Raw genomic sequence first — 17,913 nt, 5'->3', positions numbered from 1 at the left:
CAAGAAGAGAAACCAAAAGAAAAAAGAAGAAAAAGAAATGAACAAAGCCTGCAAGAAGTATGGGATTATGTAAAAAGACCAAATCTACGTCTGATTGGGGTGCCTGAAAGTGAGGGGGAAAATGGAACCAAGTTGGAAAACACTCTTCAGCATATCATCCAGGAGAACTTCCCCAACCTAGTAGGGCAGGCCAACATTCAAATCCAGGAAATACAGAGAACGCCACAAAGATACTCCTCGAGAAGAGCAACTCCAAGACACATAATTGCCAGATTCACCAAAGTTGAAATGAAGGAAAAAATCTTAAGGGCAGCCAGAGAGAAAGGTCGGGTTACCCACAAAGGGAAGCCCATCAGACTAACAGCAGATCTCTCGGCAGAAACTCTCCAAGCCAGAAGAGAGTGGGGGCCAATATTCAACATTCTTAAAGAAAAGAATTTTAAACCCAGAATTTCATATCCAGCCAAACTAAGTTTCATAAGTGAAGGAGAAATAAAATCCTTTACACATAAGCAAATGCTTAGAGATTTTGTCACCACTAGGCCTGCCTTACAAGAGACCCTGAAGGAAGCACTAAACATGGAAAGGAACAATCGGTACCAGCCATTGCAAAAACATGCCAAAATGTAAAGACCATCGAGGCTAGGAAGAAACTGCATCAACTAACGAGCAAAATAACCAGTTAATATCATAATGGCAGGATCAAGTTCACACATAACAATCTTAACCTTAAATGTAAATGGACTAAATGCTCCAATTAAAAGACACAGACTGGCAAACTGGATAAAGAGTCAAGACCCATCAGTCTGCTGTATTCAGGAGACCCATCTCACACGCAGAGACATACATAGGCTCAAAATAAAGGGATGGAGGAAGATTTACCAAGCAAATGGAGAACAAAAAAAAGCGGGGGTTGCAATACTAGTCTCTGATAAAACAGACTTTAAACCATCAAAGATCAAAAGAGACAAAGAAGGCCATTACATAATGGTAAAGGGATCAATTCAACAGGAAGAGCTAACTATCCTAAATATATATGCACCCAATACAGGAGCACCAAGATTCATAAAGCAAGTCCTTAGAGACTTACAAAGAGACTTAGACTCCCATACAATAATAATGGGAGACTTCAAAACTCCACTGTCAACATTAGACAGATCAACGAGACAGAAAGTTAACAAGGATATCCAGGAATTGAACTCATCTCTGCAGCAAACAGACCTAATAGACATCTATAGAACTCTCCACCCCAAATCAACAGAATATACATTCTTCTCAGCACCACATCGTACTTACTACAAAATCGACCACGTAATTGGAAGTAAAGCACTCCTCAGCAAATGTACAAGAACAGAAATTATAACAAACTGTCTCTCAGACCACAGTGCAATCAAACTAGAACTCAGGACTAAGAAACTCACTCAAAACCGCTCAACTACATGGAAACTGAACAACCTGCTCCTGAATGACTACTGGGTACATAACGAAATGAAGGCAGAAATAAAGATGTTCTTTGAAACCAATGAGAACAAAGATACAACATACCAGAATTTCTGGGACACATTTAAAGCAGTGTGTAGAGGGAAATTTATAGCACTAAATGCCCACAAGAGAAAGCAGGAAAGATCTAAAATTGACACTCTAACATCACAATTAAAAGAACTAGAGAAGCAAGAGCAAACACATTTGAAAGCTAGCAAAAGGCTAGAAATAACTAAGATCAGAGCAGAACTGAAGGAGATAGAGACACAAAAAACTCTCCAAAAAATCAATGAATCCAGGAGTTGGTTTTTTGAAAAGATCAACAAAATTGACAGACCACTAGCAAGACTAATAAAGAAGAAAAGAGAGAAGAATCAAATCGATGCAATTAAAAATGATAAAGGGGATATCACCACCGACCCCACAGAAATACAAACTACCATCAGAGAATACTATAAACACCTCTACGCAAATAAACTGGAAAATCTAGAAGAAATGGATAATTTCCTGGACACTTACACTCTTCCAAGACTAAACCAGGAAGAAGTTGAATCCCTGAATAGACCAATAGCAGGCTCTGAAATTGAGGCAATAATTAATAGCCTACCAACCAAAAAAAGTCCAGGACTAGATGGATTCACAGCTGAATTCTACCAGAGGTACAAGGAGGAGTTGGTACCATTCCTTCTGAAACTATTCCAATCAATAGAAAAAGAGGGAATCCTCCCTAACTCATTTTATGAGGTCAACATCATCCTGATACCAAAGCCTGGCAGAGACACAACAAAAAAAGAGAATTTTAGACCAATATCCCTGATGAACATCGATGCAAAAATCCTCAATGAAATACTGGCAAACCGGATTCAGCAACACATCAAAAAGCTTATCCACCATGATCAAGTGGGCTTCATCCCTGGGATGCAAGGCTGGTTCAACATTCGCAAATCAATAAACATAATCCAGCATATAAACAGAACCAAAGACAAGAACCACATGATTATCTCAATAGATGCAGAAAAGGCTTTTGACAAAATTCAACAGCCCTTCATGCTAAAAACGCTCAAGAAATTCGGTATTGATGGAACGTACCTCAAAATAATAACAGCTATTTATGACAAACCGACAGCCAATATCATACTGAATGGGCAAAAACTGGAAAAATTCCCTTTGAAAACTGGCACAAGACAGGGATGCCCTCTCTCACCACTCCTATTCAACATAGTGTTGGAAGTTCTGGCTAGGGCAATTAGGCAAGAGAAAGAAATCAAAGGTATTCAGTTAGGAAAAGAAGAAGTCAAACTGTCCCTGTTTGCAGATGACATGATTGTATATTTAGAAAACCCCATTGTCTCAGCCCAAAATCTCCTTAAGCTGATAAGCAACTTCAGCAAAGTCTCAGGATACAAAATTAATGTGCAAAAATCACAAGCATTCTTATACACCAGTAACAGACAAACAGAGAGCCAAATCAGGAATGAACTTCCATTCACAATTGCTTCAAAGAGAATAAAATACCTAGGAATCCAACTTACAAGGGATGTAAAGGACTTCTTCAAGGAGAACTACAAACCACTGCTCAGTGAAATAAAAGAGGACACAAACAAATGGAAGAACATACCATGCTCATGGATAGGAAGAATCAATATCGTGAAAATGGCCATACTGCCCAAGGTAATTTATAGATTCAATGCCATCCCCATCAAGCTACCAATGAGTTTCTTCATAGAACTGGAAAAAACTGCTTTAAAGTTCATATGGAACCAAAAAAGAGCCCGCATCTCCAAGACAATCCTAAGTCAAAAGAACAAAGCTGGAGGCATCACGCTACCTGACTTCAAACTATACTACAAGGCTACAGTAACCAAAACAGCATGGTACTGGCACCAAAACAGAGATATAGACCAATGGAACAGAACAGAGTCCTCAGAAATAATACCACACATCTACAGCCATCTGATCTTTGACAAACCTGAGAGAAACAAGAAATGGGGAAAGGATTCCCTATTTAATAAATGGTGCTGGGAAAACTGGCTAGCCATAAGTAGAAAGCTGAAACTGGATCCTTTCCTTACTCCTTATACGAAAATTAATTCAAGATGGTTTAGAGACTTAAATGTTAGATCTAATACCATAAAAACCCTAGAGGAAAACCTAGGTAGTACCATTCAGGACATAGGCATGGGCAAAGACTTCATGTCTAAAACACCAAAAGCAACGGCAGCAAAAGCCAAAATTGACAAATGGGATCTCATTAAATTAAAGAGCTTCTGCACAGCAAAAGAAACTACCATCAGAGTGAACAGGCAACCTACAGAATGGGAGAAAATTTTTGCAATCTACTCATCTGACAAAGGGCTAATATCCAGAACCTACAAAGAACTCAAACAAATTTACAAGAAAAAAACAAGCAACCCCATCAAAAAGTGGGCAAAGGATATGAACAGACATTTCTCAAAAGAAGACATTCATACAGCCAACAGACACATGAAAAAATGCTCATCATCACTGGCCATCAGAGAAATGCAAATCAAAACCACAATGAGATACCATCTCACACCAGTTAGAATGGCGATCATTAAAAAGTCAGGAAACAACAGGTGCTGGAGAGGATGTGGAGAAATAGGAACACTTTTACACTGTTGGTGGGATTGTAAACTAGTTCAACCATTATGGAAAACAGTATGGCGATTCCTCAAGGATCTAGAACTAGATGTACCATATGACCCAGCCATCCCATTACTGGGTATATACCCAAAGGATTATAAGTCATGCTGCTATAAAGACACATGCACACGTGTGTTTATTGTGGCACTATTCACAATAGCAAAGACTTGGAATCAACCCAAATGTCCATCAGTGATAGATTGGATTAAGAAAATGTGGCACATATACACCATGGAATACTATGCAGCCATCAAAAAGGATGAGTTTGCATCCTTTGTAGGGACATGGATGCAGCTGGAAACCATCATTCTTAGCAAACTATCACAAGAACAGAAAACCAAACACCGCATGTTCTCACTCATAGGTGGGAACTGAACAATGAGATCACTTGAACTCAGGAAGGGGAACATCACACACAGGGGCCTATCATGGGGAGGGGGGAGGGGAGAGGGATTGCATTGGGAGTTATACCTGATGTAAATGATGAGTTGATGGGTGCAGCACACCAACGTGGCACAAGTATACATATGTAACAAACCTGCACGTTATGCACATGTACCCTACAACTTAAAGTATAATAATAATAAATAAATTTAAAAAAAAAAAAAAGAGAGAGTCACGTCAAAATCAAAGATACAGACCCAAATCTCATGTGGAGGTAGCTTAGGACAGAATCTATCTAATGGGGGTTTTCGGGGAGCTGATTTCAGAAAGTCACTTCAAGACTTCTGTCTGTTATCCAGCCTATGCTAGCTAGTCTACACCTTGCCTCTTTCCTGCTATCATGTTTCCAGGAAAACAAATAATATTCTCCCTGAGACGACTGTTCATCAGGAAGCAGAGATACCTACTTTACCTTTTTAGCACCCAAATACATTCACCCAAACCAGTGGTCTCAGTTAAAATCAAAACCTTTTAAGGTTCTTGATCTGGTTTTCCTGTACAGCACAGCTTCTGAATCAAAAGAAGGGGGAGAGATTCTAAATTTGGTTCAGCTGGTTTCTCATACTTCTTACTGAAGAATATCTGGAAGCTAAGAAGCAAAATATGTAGGTTGCATTTTCAGTTTTAAAACTAATGGAAAAAAATACTCAGTATATTTCACTGTTTCCAATTTTTAATCTCTGTTTTTATTCACTCTCAAGAGCAATCACTTCCCCATGGGAACTTTATAACAGTTGTCTGTAGTTCATTCTGGAGGTAAAATTTCCCCTAAGAACTTGGAAATAAGGGAGATAAGAGTGGTCTCTGGGAAATAGACTTTAGGACGAACGCAATGACCAGAAGATAAAATCACTTTTAAAGAAAAAGAGTGGGTCTGGGTTTAGAAGACCTGAGACTATGCTTATTAACCAAAATCATTACCAAAGAAGGAGTACAACAAAAAGGGGGATGTGAGAGGGGCCAGGCACAACCATTTACAGAAGAAGAACAGACTTTCCTGGGCAGACTCCCCAGGCAAGATCCCCCAAACTTCTGAACTACTCACAGACCCTTCCTAATGGGAGAGCACCAAACATATTGGGCCTTGATTCATCCAATGCCTTTGTCCTAATTCAGTCCTCACTGAGCAGCCTTCCTTATGTGACTTTCTGTGTAAGCCTGTCTATGGGGAAAGAAGGCACTGACCACATAGGCTTGGACTCACCTATACAACCACAGGTGTGAACTGAATCCTCTCTAAGTGCCTGGCTCTGTCCTAGACAACAGACATACAATAGAAAACTCAACAGTTCAGGTCCTTAGGGAAAACACAAACAAGCAAATAAATAAGTAACTGCAGCTAGTGATAAGAACCATTAAAAAATAATAATAATAAAGGCCATGCCTGTAATCCCAGCACTTTGGGAGGCAGAGGCTGGAAGATCGCTTGAGCCCAAGAGTTCAAGATGAGCTTGGGTAACATGGTGAAATCCCATCTCTACTACACAGAATACAAACATTAGCTGGGCATGGTGGCATGCACTTGTAGTCCCAGCTACCTGGGAGGCTGAGGCAGGAGGATCTCTTGAGCCTGAGAGTCAAAGGTTGCTGTGAGCCCAGATTGTGCCACTGCACTCCAGTCTGGGTGACAGAGACCCTGTCTCAAATAATGCTAATAATAATAATAAAGCTAGGTGATGGACTAGATAATGGCTGGGTGGTAGGTGGTTTAAGAAGAGGGATCAGGAATGGCTTATTTGAAAAAAAAAAAATGACATTTAATTTAAGAGCAGAGACAAAGCCTACCCCAAGCATTTGTTTCGTTTTGTTTTGCTTTGAGAAGGAGTCCTGCTCTGTCACCCAGGCTGGACTGCAGTGGAGCAATCTTGGCTCACTGCAAGCTCTGCCTCCCTGGTTCACACCACTCTCCTGTCTCAGCCTCCCAAGTAGCTGGGACTACAGGCGCCCACCACCATGCCCGGCTAATTAGTAAAGACGGGGTTTCATCATGTTAGCCAGGTTGGTCTCGATTTCCTGACCTCGTGATCTGCCCGCCTCGGCCTCCCAAAGTGCTGGGATTACAGGCGTGAGCCACCGCACCCAGCCCCAAGCATTTTCTAAAAGCATTTTCTAACTACGCTTTTTAAAAAGTCATGTATTGACACGATGGTAGAGAAGAGCATGATGAAAAGACTTAGAACCAGCAATGCGAAAGGGAGTATGAAGTGTGTAGACAAGTTAGGTAATGGGTAGATTCTTTTTTTGTGCTTGCCCTTCATCAAACACAGCTGAAGCCCTACTTCCTCACTGCCAATCCCTGCCCAACCCTCTCCCAGGTTTGCACCCCCAGATGTTAAACATGACTGTGCCTCTGGCTGATAGCGTGGTGAGGATCCAGAATCTGCCATGTAACAATGGGGAAAGAGAGCTTCTCTGCAGAGGGAACAGGAAAAGCTGTCAGAGAAGAACAAACCCAATGCTTCTTTGGAACTTACAGTGAATCTGGAGCTTTATGAACACGCAGAAAAGTACAGGAGCCAGGATCAGAGAAACAGCCAAGAGCAGAGCCACAGGAAAAAGCTTTAGTTTTACTGTAAGTCCAGTAGGAAGTAAGCAAGTGACATGACCTCATTTGCATATTTATTTTTATTTTATTTTTTTGAGACAGAGTCTCACTTTGTCACCCAGGCTGTAGTGCAGTGGAGCATGAGCAGCCTCAACTTCCCAGGCTCAGGTTATTCTCTCACCTCAGCCTTCAGAGAATCTGGGATTACAGGTACACACCACCATGCCCACCAATTTTTGTATTTTTAGTAGAGATGGGGTTTCCCATGCTGCCCAGTCTGGTCTCAAACTCCTGGACTCAAGCAATCTGCCCATCTCCGCCTCCCAAAGTGCTAGGATCATAGTCTTGAGTCACCATGCTTGTTTACATATTTTAAAGATCTCATTGGCTACTGGGCGGAGAATAAACTGCAAGGCTAAAGGTAAAAGAAGCAGCAAGATTAGTTAGAAAGTTCTAAAAGTACCCTAGGCAAGCAGTGATGTGGCTTGACTAGGATGCCAGCAGTAGTGTTGGAGAGAAGAGAGTAACTTTAGGGCATATTTTGGAGATGGAGTCCCAGGATTTGTTGATAGACATGTATGTGGGGTGGAGAGTCATGCTTTGGCTTAGCAGAGTAGTGATGTTTATGGAAACTAGAAAGATTGGGCTCTTTGATGGGCTTGAGATGTCCACTAAAGGCACAAGTAGAGATTAAGTTAGGCAGCTGGGACTCCTGGGAAAACATTGAGATGAATATATAAATTAGGCACTTATCTGTGCCTAGATGATCTCTAAAGCCATGGGCATTCCCAGCCTTGAGGTAGTGATTTTTCACTGTAAATTAATAAATTGGGTAACTTATTAAGGTAGTGGGAGCCAAGCTAAGATGCCCCAACACAGCTGGTCATCCCCAGTGTGGGCCTGCCCATCTGCTTTGCCAAAGGCCTCAGTTGAGAGCTGCTTCTACAAGGTTGTTTTGTTGTGTTTCCACATATAAAACTCTGTGCCCAAGTTCCCCTTTATTCTTACGGATCAACGTGGAAATCAGAAAAAGTGATATTTATTTAAAATGTTTTTGAAAAAATGCATGACAGTGCTTATTTGGTGGAATAAAGAAATATTACACAAATAAAAGAGAAACTTAAATAAGCAGATTAAGCAATACAACCAAACACTTGTGTAGACCTTTTCTGAGGCCACATGCAGTAACCAGAGCTCCTTGACTTTGAACTCAATGTGGAAAGGCTCTATTGGTTAAGTAACCTAACGAAACAAGTACCCCAAAAAGTCATGATAGACATCCTAGAATAAAATGAACATAGGGCAATTTATATTTATCCCCTTAATAGTTATTCATTGAGTAATTACTATATAATTACTGTGTTGACTTCATGCCCTCCTGGGGCTCCTTTCTCAGCAGAGGAGACAGACCATACTAAGGGATGGAGCTGATGGAGGTGGGTGTGAAATACCTTTTGACCAAGGTAAGAAGGTGATAGGCAGTTCCAACGAGAAAAGGACCCTTAGTTAAGCTGCCCTTAATGGGGCAGCTGGGCTCAGGATCTGCTGAACCAGCCTGAGAAGGCTGAACCTTCTCTCCTCTAGGCTCTATGCTTCATTTTAAGTGCCCATCTTTCCCCCTCAGGCTGATGGCTGCATCCTGTAAACCATTTAAGTGTTAAGATCCAAGAATGCTTGACTTTTCATTTCAGATTATGTAGGATGAACCAGTTTAGGTAAAGGAAGTTTCCTTAGTATCACTTCCAATTGACTAGAAATTTACCATGGGGTTTGTGGCCAGTGCCCTGACTGGCTATAAACACGTCTTGCTCTGCAGGTCACTGACCTGAGTGTGTATTTCCCTCAAGGACCTGGGAGAGAGGAGTGACTATGGCAGGACAAGGTTCACCGTATCTTGAAGTCCCTAGGCCAAAAATTTTATTAGTAGCACTCTTAACTAGCACCTCCATTTCATTATTGCCAACAGTCAGGCTTTTAAAGGGCTTCAGAGGCTACAGACTTTTTTTTCAATGTCTGAACTTCAGATGAGTTGTTAATCACCTTTGTTCTACATGATGCATTGTGCCTGGATGAAACAACTCATTATAAAAGGAGAACACTGCCCTTCCCCACCATGTCAGAATTCAGTGTTTGCCACAAAGGCAGCATCAGCTTCAACCGAAGATAATAGTCACATACACATACTCACAATCACAGCTGAGTTTGATATTTTACCTATGACAGTCTTTTATTAAACCCTTTGTAAGAGATTTTAAATACTTTCATTCTTTATAACTTATTTGGATAACACTGCACAAGAATGCCCCTCCCTTTCCCCATTTCTCTGCACTATCACCAAAGGCCAGTTGTATTCTAGATAATCAGCACATAAAGTAAAATCAGAAAAGAATTAATTATTTCCATGTTTACCTATAAAGATAATGGTTTGAAACCTGTTACTGTGTTTTTCTTCCTGGATAATTCCTCATTGGAAATTACAGAACACAGGCTCTAGGTGCCACAGCCTTTTGAAAACTTCTATCCTGAGAGGATCACAGACCTTGCCTTACCTTTAGTTGAACTAGATGTACATCCACATGTTTGCTGTCCGAATCCTGCTGGACTGAATAGGTTAGGTCTCGGACCCTCTCTGAGGTCATCCGGAGCCAGGTCTCAATTTCAGGTAAGTGGAGGACAATTTTCCAGTCAGCCCCTGTGTGTAGTGGGGGTGGCTTTTCATACTGCTGGTCAGAGTCCATGTCCTTCATTGCCTCTTCTCCCTCACCCTGCTCCACAGTGGGGGTCACATTGATGGCCATGGGTGAAGCATCAGTAGCCATGGGATCCAGGTCCTGTGACCTCAGGGGGGAAAGTGTCACGCTCATGGTTAACATGGAGAAGTCTAAACCTCACTTCTTTCCAAAACAGCTGAAAGGCAAGAGGAAAGAAGAAAGCAAGAGTCAGTCAAGATTGCCAAATAAAGAAATGATACTTCACAGAAGAAACAGGATTTCTAAATTAAGCCAGATTTCTAAATTAAGAAACCATAGCTCATAACAAAAACAGAAAGAGGTGTTTTGATTTTCTACATGGTAGCCCCAAGAGCCAGGAAATAATATGAACATAAAACCATTGTGATATTGCCTACTACCCCCCACCACCCCCATCTATTTTTCCCTCATTTCTTAGTAACAAAATCCGAGTTTTTAGCTGTTCATATTCCTGCCCAGAATTTAAAACTACATTCCCCATCTCCTTTGCAGCTAGGTGTGGCCATGTTCTGGCCAATGAGTGGAATTGTTGTGTTGAAATTCTGGGAGAGCTGCTTACAGGGAGCTGACTCAATTAGGAGGGGCTCCCTTTATGCCCTTCTACTTTCCTCCCCTTCTTCCAGACTGTGACGTGGACTTGATGGCTAGAGCAGCTGGCAACCCAGACCCAGAAAGGCCTTTGACTATGATGGGTGGAGGATGGTGGAGCATGGAGGTAGAAACACGGGTCCCATATGATAACAGAGGAGCTACCATACCAGGTCTGAGTGCTGCCCTGTATTTCTTTTATGTGAGAAAAAAGCCAAACTTCTATCTTGTTCAAGCCATGATTATTTTGGGCTTTTTTACTAAAAGTATCCAAACATCATTTTGACTATAAAATCAACATATTCAATACATGGGACAGCTACAGTGGGAAGATGTTCTAACTACAAAAAACACTGAGCTGAATTCAGGAGATATTGCTCCTTTCTATGACTTGTTAGCTAAATAATAACCTGTGACAATCCCAAATCTTTACTTTCCTAGAAAATATAAATCATGGATTGTACTGAATAGATCTAATTAACTCTCAATCTAAATTATATTAATATTTGGTTATATGGAATTTTTAGAGGTTTCTGGAATTTTAAGGGTAATAAATTGGTCTGAAATACATAAACAGTAAAATATTAACCAAATAAGTTAAAATAACGTAAGTGTAATTCATCATAAAGTAAGGTTGGGTTTTAAGATAAATTTAATTAGTTTAATTATCCAGCTATTAAATTTATCTCTCTTCTGGAACCAGTCTAGTATAACAACAACTTTTAGGCTCTTGTATTTTAAAATAAATAAGCACTATTTTTAGTCTCAGGAGCAGCTTTTTCTACTCAAGGCAATGAATTTCTTTTTCTTTTATAATTTTTTGTCTGGTTCTACATATTCAAGTTAGTTTATACCGTTATTCCCCCAAAGATGAAAGGTGACTCACCAAAAGATCAGAAATTAAATGTGATTGTCAAAAAGTAGTTCATATTTGTATAGTAACAAATATTCAACAACAGAAGCAAAATTATCTTTACATACCAAAAGAGAGGGGAAACTTTAGAAATGCTTCCAATTTGACTGGAAACATGTATCTTTCCATACAGGAATGAGGAGTGGAAATAAAAAAGACTTGTTGAGTTGACAAAAGCCTTAAGACTAAGTCACTGCTATGACATATTTTTTCAGAATCTTTCCAATACTGCAGCATAATCCCTTTCTCTAATTTCTTAAGCATCTAACTTTTGAATTAAATGATGAGGAGAAGGCCAGGCGCGGTGGCTCACGCCTGTAATCCTAACACTTTGGGAGGCGGAGGCAGGCGGATTACCTGAGGTCAGGAGTTCAAGACCTGCCTGGCCAACATGGTGAAGCCCCATCTCTACCAAAAATACCAAAAATTAGCCGGGTGTAGCGGTGGGCGCCTGTAATCCCAGCTACTCAGGAGGCTGAGACAGAAGAATCGCTTGAACCCGGGAGGGGGAGGTTGCGGTGAGCTGAGCCAAGATGGCACCATTGTGCTGTAGCCTGGGCAACAAGAATGAAACTATGTCTCAAAAAAAAAAAAAAAAACCAGAGAGAATTACAGATAAATTTTTAAAACAAAGTTATTTGCACAGAGCAAAATATATGTCATAAAGTAGGTTTACCACTTTGATACCTGCCTTAGAGAATGGCTTCAGGCTTCAATTAGATAGCCTCCTCCACCTGATTGCAAAAGGCAGAAAACCATACCCCACAGTTTTTTCTTTCCCATGAATATAAGGCAGACACCCCACATTTTTAACTATGCTTGTATTCTCTTTTAAAAGTAATAAGAATACTAGACCCAGCTATTTAAAAAAAAAAAAAATTAGAAAATAACAAAATTTCACTGAGAGGGATAAAACTCCAGGAAGAGTAAGCTACCATACCACTTCTTCATAAACCATACTCCAGCCTCAGGCTGATTCCAACTTCTCCAATTTTTTTTTTTTTTTAGACAGAGTCTCACTCTGTCACCCAGGCTGGAGTGTCGGCCAGGCTGGAGTGCAGTGGCATGCTCTCGGCTCACTGCGAGCTCCACCTCCCGGGTTCACGCCATTCTCCTGCCTCAGCCTCCCGAGTAGCTGGGACTACAGGCACCCGCCACCACGCCCGGCTGCTTTTTTGTATTTTTAGTAGAGACAGGGTTTCACCGTGTTAGCCAGGATGGGCTCGATCTCCTAAGCCACCGTGCCTGGCCCCAAATTTTTAATATTTAGAAAAGATTATTAATTGAGCCACTGCCCTCTGGGGGTAAGTTTAGAATCACAATCCTAGAGAAGGAATCTGATACATAAAGGTTAATAAGGTTTCTAGTTCAAGAACATAGAACTGGTTATAAAGGGAGACACTGGTGTCACAACGGTTTCCTCTTCTAAGAAGCCAGAGTCATTGAAACTAGAAAACTGAATGCTGAGCCAGGGCAGCATACAATGAACTGTTTAAGCTACACTCACACACACACACTCGCCCACAAAACCCTGCCCCAAAGCCCTGCACAACTGAAAAACAGTGCTTAGTCACTGTGTTTTCTCTGAAACTCCTAAGTCAAGGCAGGGCCTTCCTTGGAATACACATCCTACTGTAAACTAAAAAACACACTAAAGAATTAGCTCAGTGCAATTTATGCCCCAACTTGCAACATTTCCATATACACCATTATGTGCACTAAGCACACTGCAGTTTTATATGATTCGGGGCAAAATGCTCCACACATTTCTTGGCCTCAGTTTCTTCATCTGTAAAATGACAAAATTGAACTAGATGGCCAGTAGGATCCCATTTGCCCTAAGAATCTGTGATTGCCTAGGGTTATTTATCCAGAGATTTGGAAGCTCTTGGAAGTTTCCTGCCTATCCTGAGAGCTGTGTAGCTACTAAATGATGGTCTCCATTTTATCAAAGCATACAAGTATTATTGATAGATGTGTCCTACTTAATGAAAAGGAATAAATTGCTATCATGAAAAAAGCATTTTGTTAAGTCATCATTTACACATTTTCTGTTGCTAATTCTTCCCAGAGGAACAAACATGGGAGATTCTCCCCTCTAGAAGTCTGCCACTTAAGACTGACAAAACAGATGTGGTTATATACGTAGAAGACAAATCAGAATAAAATAAAAATATGAAACAAAAGCATAGCTGGAGAGGAGAGGATGTGCATCCTATGTGAGTAAAGTACAAAGAAATCTTACATTCAAGCTGCCAAAGCAAAATTTTCCTGTAACTATAAAACTTTTACCTAGATGCTATGTTTCCACATTTAACTGATCAGACTATACACAAGAGAATTTCTATAACCTGCAGAAATAAAGCAAAGTGTGCTTTACTCAAGTTTCATTTCAACTTCTATTTACTTTCCCTCACATATATCTTTGCCACTAGGAAAAGAATGGTATATGTATCATTAAGCACAGCAAGCCTGGGTAGTAGCATAAAATGGATTAATTGCCCATTTTCATGAAAAGAAATTACCACATTTTTCAGTTGTTAGTAGTAGTTCACATTTAAATGTAGCATATATGGATGGTCATACTCTATTTCTGATTTTAACAGAATCACATCTGATTTTAAAGATAAATTATAATTTTTTTAAAATGCTTCCCATTGTGGAAACCTACAGTAACAGTCTTTGTGAATATTTTTCTTGCCCTTATCAGGATTATTCAAGTTTCTTTCTCACCAAGCTAATTACTCCATTTGAATGCAAACAGAAAGCAGGAAATTGAGCATAAGTCTATATTTGTAAATAACATAAGTTTTGAATTCTTTTTTACAAGTCATCTTGCAATAAGATTTCTTTCTAGTCACAGAGACGTTTTTTAAAAAGCTTAGACTACAAGTTCTGATAGTGAAAATAAAAAAATTTGACTAAGTGCACACAGGCACCCACCAAGTTGCAACTCTGGCTCCAAGATGGTGTGAAAGGAGTGATCAGCCAGCTTTTTGGAACCCAGTGACCTCTCATCTCCCTCCCCCTACATCAAATGCTTGTCTGCGGCCACCTTTCCAACATTAGCGATAATACCACCTTTATCCCAGCTGCTGTTAAAAATAACATCCATCAAATCCTTTCCTTTACACAAATCCAAAGAAGAGGCAATAATTAAAGTGCAACAGCTGAAAGCAGTAATTATTTTAAGGCTTTTTAAAAAAAAGTTATAAAAGGGTTTTCCCATCTTACTCTATAATCCTATAGAAACATGCCATGGATGGCTTATTAACAAGAACTGTTTCTGTGATCTCGTGTCCACAAGTTTTGGGTTGGAGCCTGACGCTAGCAGAAGGCATTCGACTTGAATAAACAAACACAGTTAAATTAGAAAAGTTCATTCGACCAAATCAGGAGACAAAAAAGTTCAGCTACATCGCCATCAAAACTTCCCACCTCCCTCTCCTTTCTTTTACAATTTTTTCTCTTAAATAAAATAACAGAAAAGCCAGGTATCTTGCCGACTGTACTCACTGTAAATGGTTCTGTCCCTAATGGCCCTTCAGGATTAATCATCTGGCTCCTCCTCTCCCCGCTGTTTCTTTTCTTGTGGCCAAACAATATGAAGGCCAGTGTCGGGGCTGCACCATGCTGGAGGACACTGGTGCCAGTAGGGTCCCAGCTTCATACTCCCTTAGTGGCCTAAATCTCTTGGGCAGAGAGGGCTGCTATGCAGTCCCTATTTGGAAGCTAATGTATAAGCTCCAGGATTGTGCAGTCATAGGCAGACCTTTTGCAAACAAGCAGTGATGAGTGGGCTGAGAAAAAGGAGACAGTTGCCAGAACAAGGATCACTATAGAAAAGAGTCTTTGGGTGGACAGAGCACTTACAATCATGGTTCAGAAGAATCAAGACTATACTCTCAAAAACCCCAACAATCTTAAAGCAGGATAAATTAATAGTACTGTGCTAACATGACTAGCTGACAAAGCCAACTTCAGCCAAATAAATTCCTGCTCTGTCTCAGCAAGAAACTGTTCTTTCCATGTAAGAGCATTATCATGAGTACAGTTTGAGAGGCAGTCTTTTCATCATGTAAATCAACCCTAAGCCTACATTCTTATTCTCAGTCTTTCTCGCCCTGCTTACTCCTTAAAACATAAGCAAGTGATTAAAGCATAATTCTAGTCAAATTAACAGATGTGCTTGCTACATAGCACTTATTGCAGAACAGAGGTAGAAAAAATTATATTAAGCATCACATAATTTTCCTTTTTCTCCCCCTTCATTTCTTCTCTTACATTTTTATAACCACTCTTCACAGAACCTATTCATACAGACACTGAATTTAGAAATAAATAAATAAATCCTCTGGCCTGTTTCAATTTTTGTCTAAGGTTAGCTCTCATGACTTGATTGCATTAAGGAGAAAGACAGAAACTCCAGAGGTGTACCCTGTATCTGATTCCAGGATACCAGATTGGGCTCTGCAAAGAAAACACAAAAGCAAATTTAATACATTGGTTAATTAAATGCCACTGCCTAACCAGATAGATGAGGGTCTGATTCGTCACTTAGTTTTAAATCTTGCTGCCTGCCTACGTCCCATGCCTTTTGTTGGGTCAAGAGCTGGGAAACTTTAAATGGCTTTAAGCTCTAAAATAGAAGAGGCAAAGAGTTGCTGCCAAATATTAAGTTAAATTTGTACTTAGGGAAAAAGTTAAAGTGGCTTCTGTAAGATGCTCCTAAGGAAATGTCCATAATTGCTTCCTGATGCCTTCTTCTCCTTTGCTTTCTTTCCCTGCCCACCCCAGTGCCCTCCAGCACTCACGTAGAGTAACACTGTTTAGTGAGAGCACTGTAGTAGCCCCAGATTAATCTTACTTTCTAATCCTCTTGCAATAACAGGCCAGCCTACAAGTGGATGTCAGTGAGGAGAAGGACTACAAGTGCCCCAGGGGGGAAACAGCATGTCAATAGGGGAGCCCAAACAGATTTCCATAATTTAAAAGATCTCGGTGTTATCATTGGTGTTTCTCTCTCCTTTCCCTTTTTGAATATGTCCTTTTGTACAGCTGTGCCCCTCGGCAGATGGGTGATTACATTCTGCTAATCACTTAGAGACCATGCACCATCTCCTGGGTCTTTCCTCAAATACCCGCCAACTCCCTTGCCCAGAGAACAGTCTGCTATCAACCATAACACACTTAATCAATCATCTTCTCCCCTCAAACCTTCCTCCTACCCCTCTCCCCAATTATTCAGATCTTCCTGTGGCAGGGATACCGAGATTGACTCAGATATTCATCATGCCTTCTGTATTTTCTTTCCTCCACTACAGCAGTCATTTCCTGTCACACAGAGATTCATTTGGCTGCTTCAGGCAGGCAGCCGCAGTGGCACCCATGGTCATCAGTATGTGGACCTGGACTCAGTGAACACTAATGAGCATTCATACTTCTCACCCTCATCCCAAGTTGCTAAAAATCACCTTAAAATATTAGGCAGTCACCTTTCTATTGTTCAAGAAATTGTGAGAGACTGGATTTGTAAAACTTTAATACATAATTTGTACAATTGTTGCCTTTGTCAATGCTATTAAGGTAAAGAAAATGAAACAAGATTCATTTCAAATCAACTGACATTTAGTGGTCAGTATTTAAATCAACTGACATTACTGAAAATCAACTATATAAAAGGCATTCTATGTATATGTGACTCATCATATTTACCCTCAAGGAAATTATAACTTTATAGAAACAATCTCTCTCTCTCTCTCACCTCTCTCTCTCCTCTCCCCGTCTCCCCCTGACCCAAACACATACTCATACCTACTGCACCAACAGGCTATGGTCAAATATATGAAGGGCAAAAACAAACAAACAAAAGCCCAGTAAGGCCCCAGGAGTGTCAATTATCCTGAGTAAAGGAAAGATAAGTGCGAACCTTTACCACAGAAGGTAATATTTCAGGTGGCTTATAAAAATGGGTCTGGAATTCCCTACTCAATAAATGGTGCTGGGATAACTGGCCAGCCATATGCAGAAGATCGAAACTGGACCCTTCCTAACACCATATTCAAAAATTAACTCAAGATGAATTAAAGACTTAAATGTAAAACCTAAAACTATAAAAACCCTGGAGACAACCCAGGCAATACTATTCAGGACATAGGCATGGGCAAAGATTTCATGATGAAGACACCAAAAGCAATTGCAACAAAAGCAAAAATTGACAAATGGGATCCAATTAAACTGAAGAACGTCTGCACAGCAAAAGAAACTATTAACAGAGTAAATGGACAGCCTACTGAATGGGAGAAAATCTGTGCAAACTATGCATCTAACAAAGGTCTAATATCCAGTATCTGTAAGAAACTTAAACAAACTTACAAGAGAAAAACAACCCCATAAAAAAGTGGGCAAAGGACATGAACAACTTCCTTCCTTCCTTCCTTCCTTCCCGCCTTCCCGCCTTCCCGCCTTCCCGCTTTCCCACCTTCCCGCCTTCCCGCCTTCCCGCCTTTCTCTTTCTCTCTTTCCTC

General features: G+C 40.4%; 1 protein-coding gene across 4 annotated transcripts in view; it reads right to left on the bottom strand.

Moving 5' to 3' along the window:
* Positions 1-17,913, bottom strand: part of AKAP6 (A-kinase anchoring protein 6) — a 527,913-nt gene that overhangs the window by 407,968 nt on the left and 102,032 nt on the right. For all 4 annotated transcript variants that reach the window (XM_015453690.4, XM_073997217.1, XM_005561045.5 and 1 more), the window contains one exon: positions 9,685-10,042. In XM_015453690.4, coding sequence (XP_015309176.3) covers positions 9,685-10,008 — 324 coding nt within the window. In that variant the 5' untranslated portion in view covers positions 10,009-10,042. The remainder of the gene's footprint in view (positions 1-9,684; positions 10,043-17,913) is intronic.

This window comes from Macaca fascicularis, chromosome 7 (genome assembly GCF_037993035.2).
Source record: "Macaca fascicularis isolate 582-1 chromosome 7, T2T-MFA8v1.1".
In the NCBI taxonomy this organism is placed as follows: domain Eukaryota; kingdom Metazoa; phylum Chordata; class Mammalia; order Primates; family Cercopithecidae; genus Macaca; species Macaca fascicularis.
Note: the sequence above shows the minus strand (reverse complement) of the source record. Positions and strands in the feature narration are given on the sequence as shown.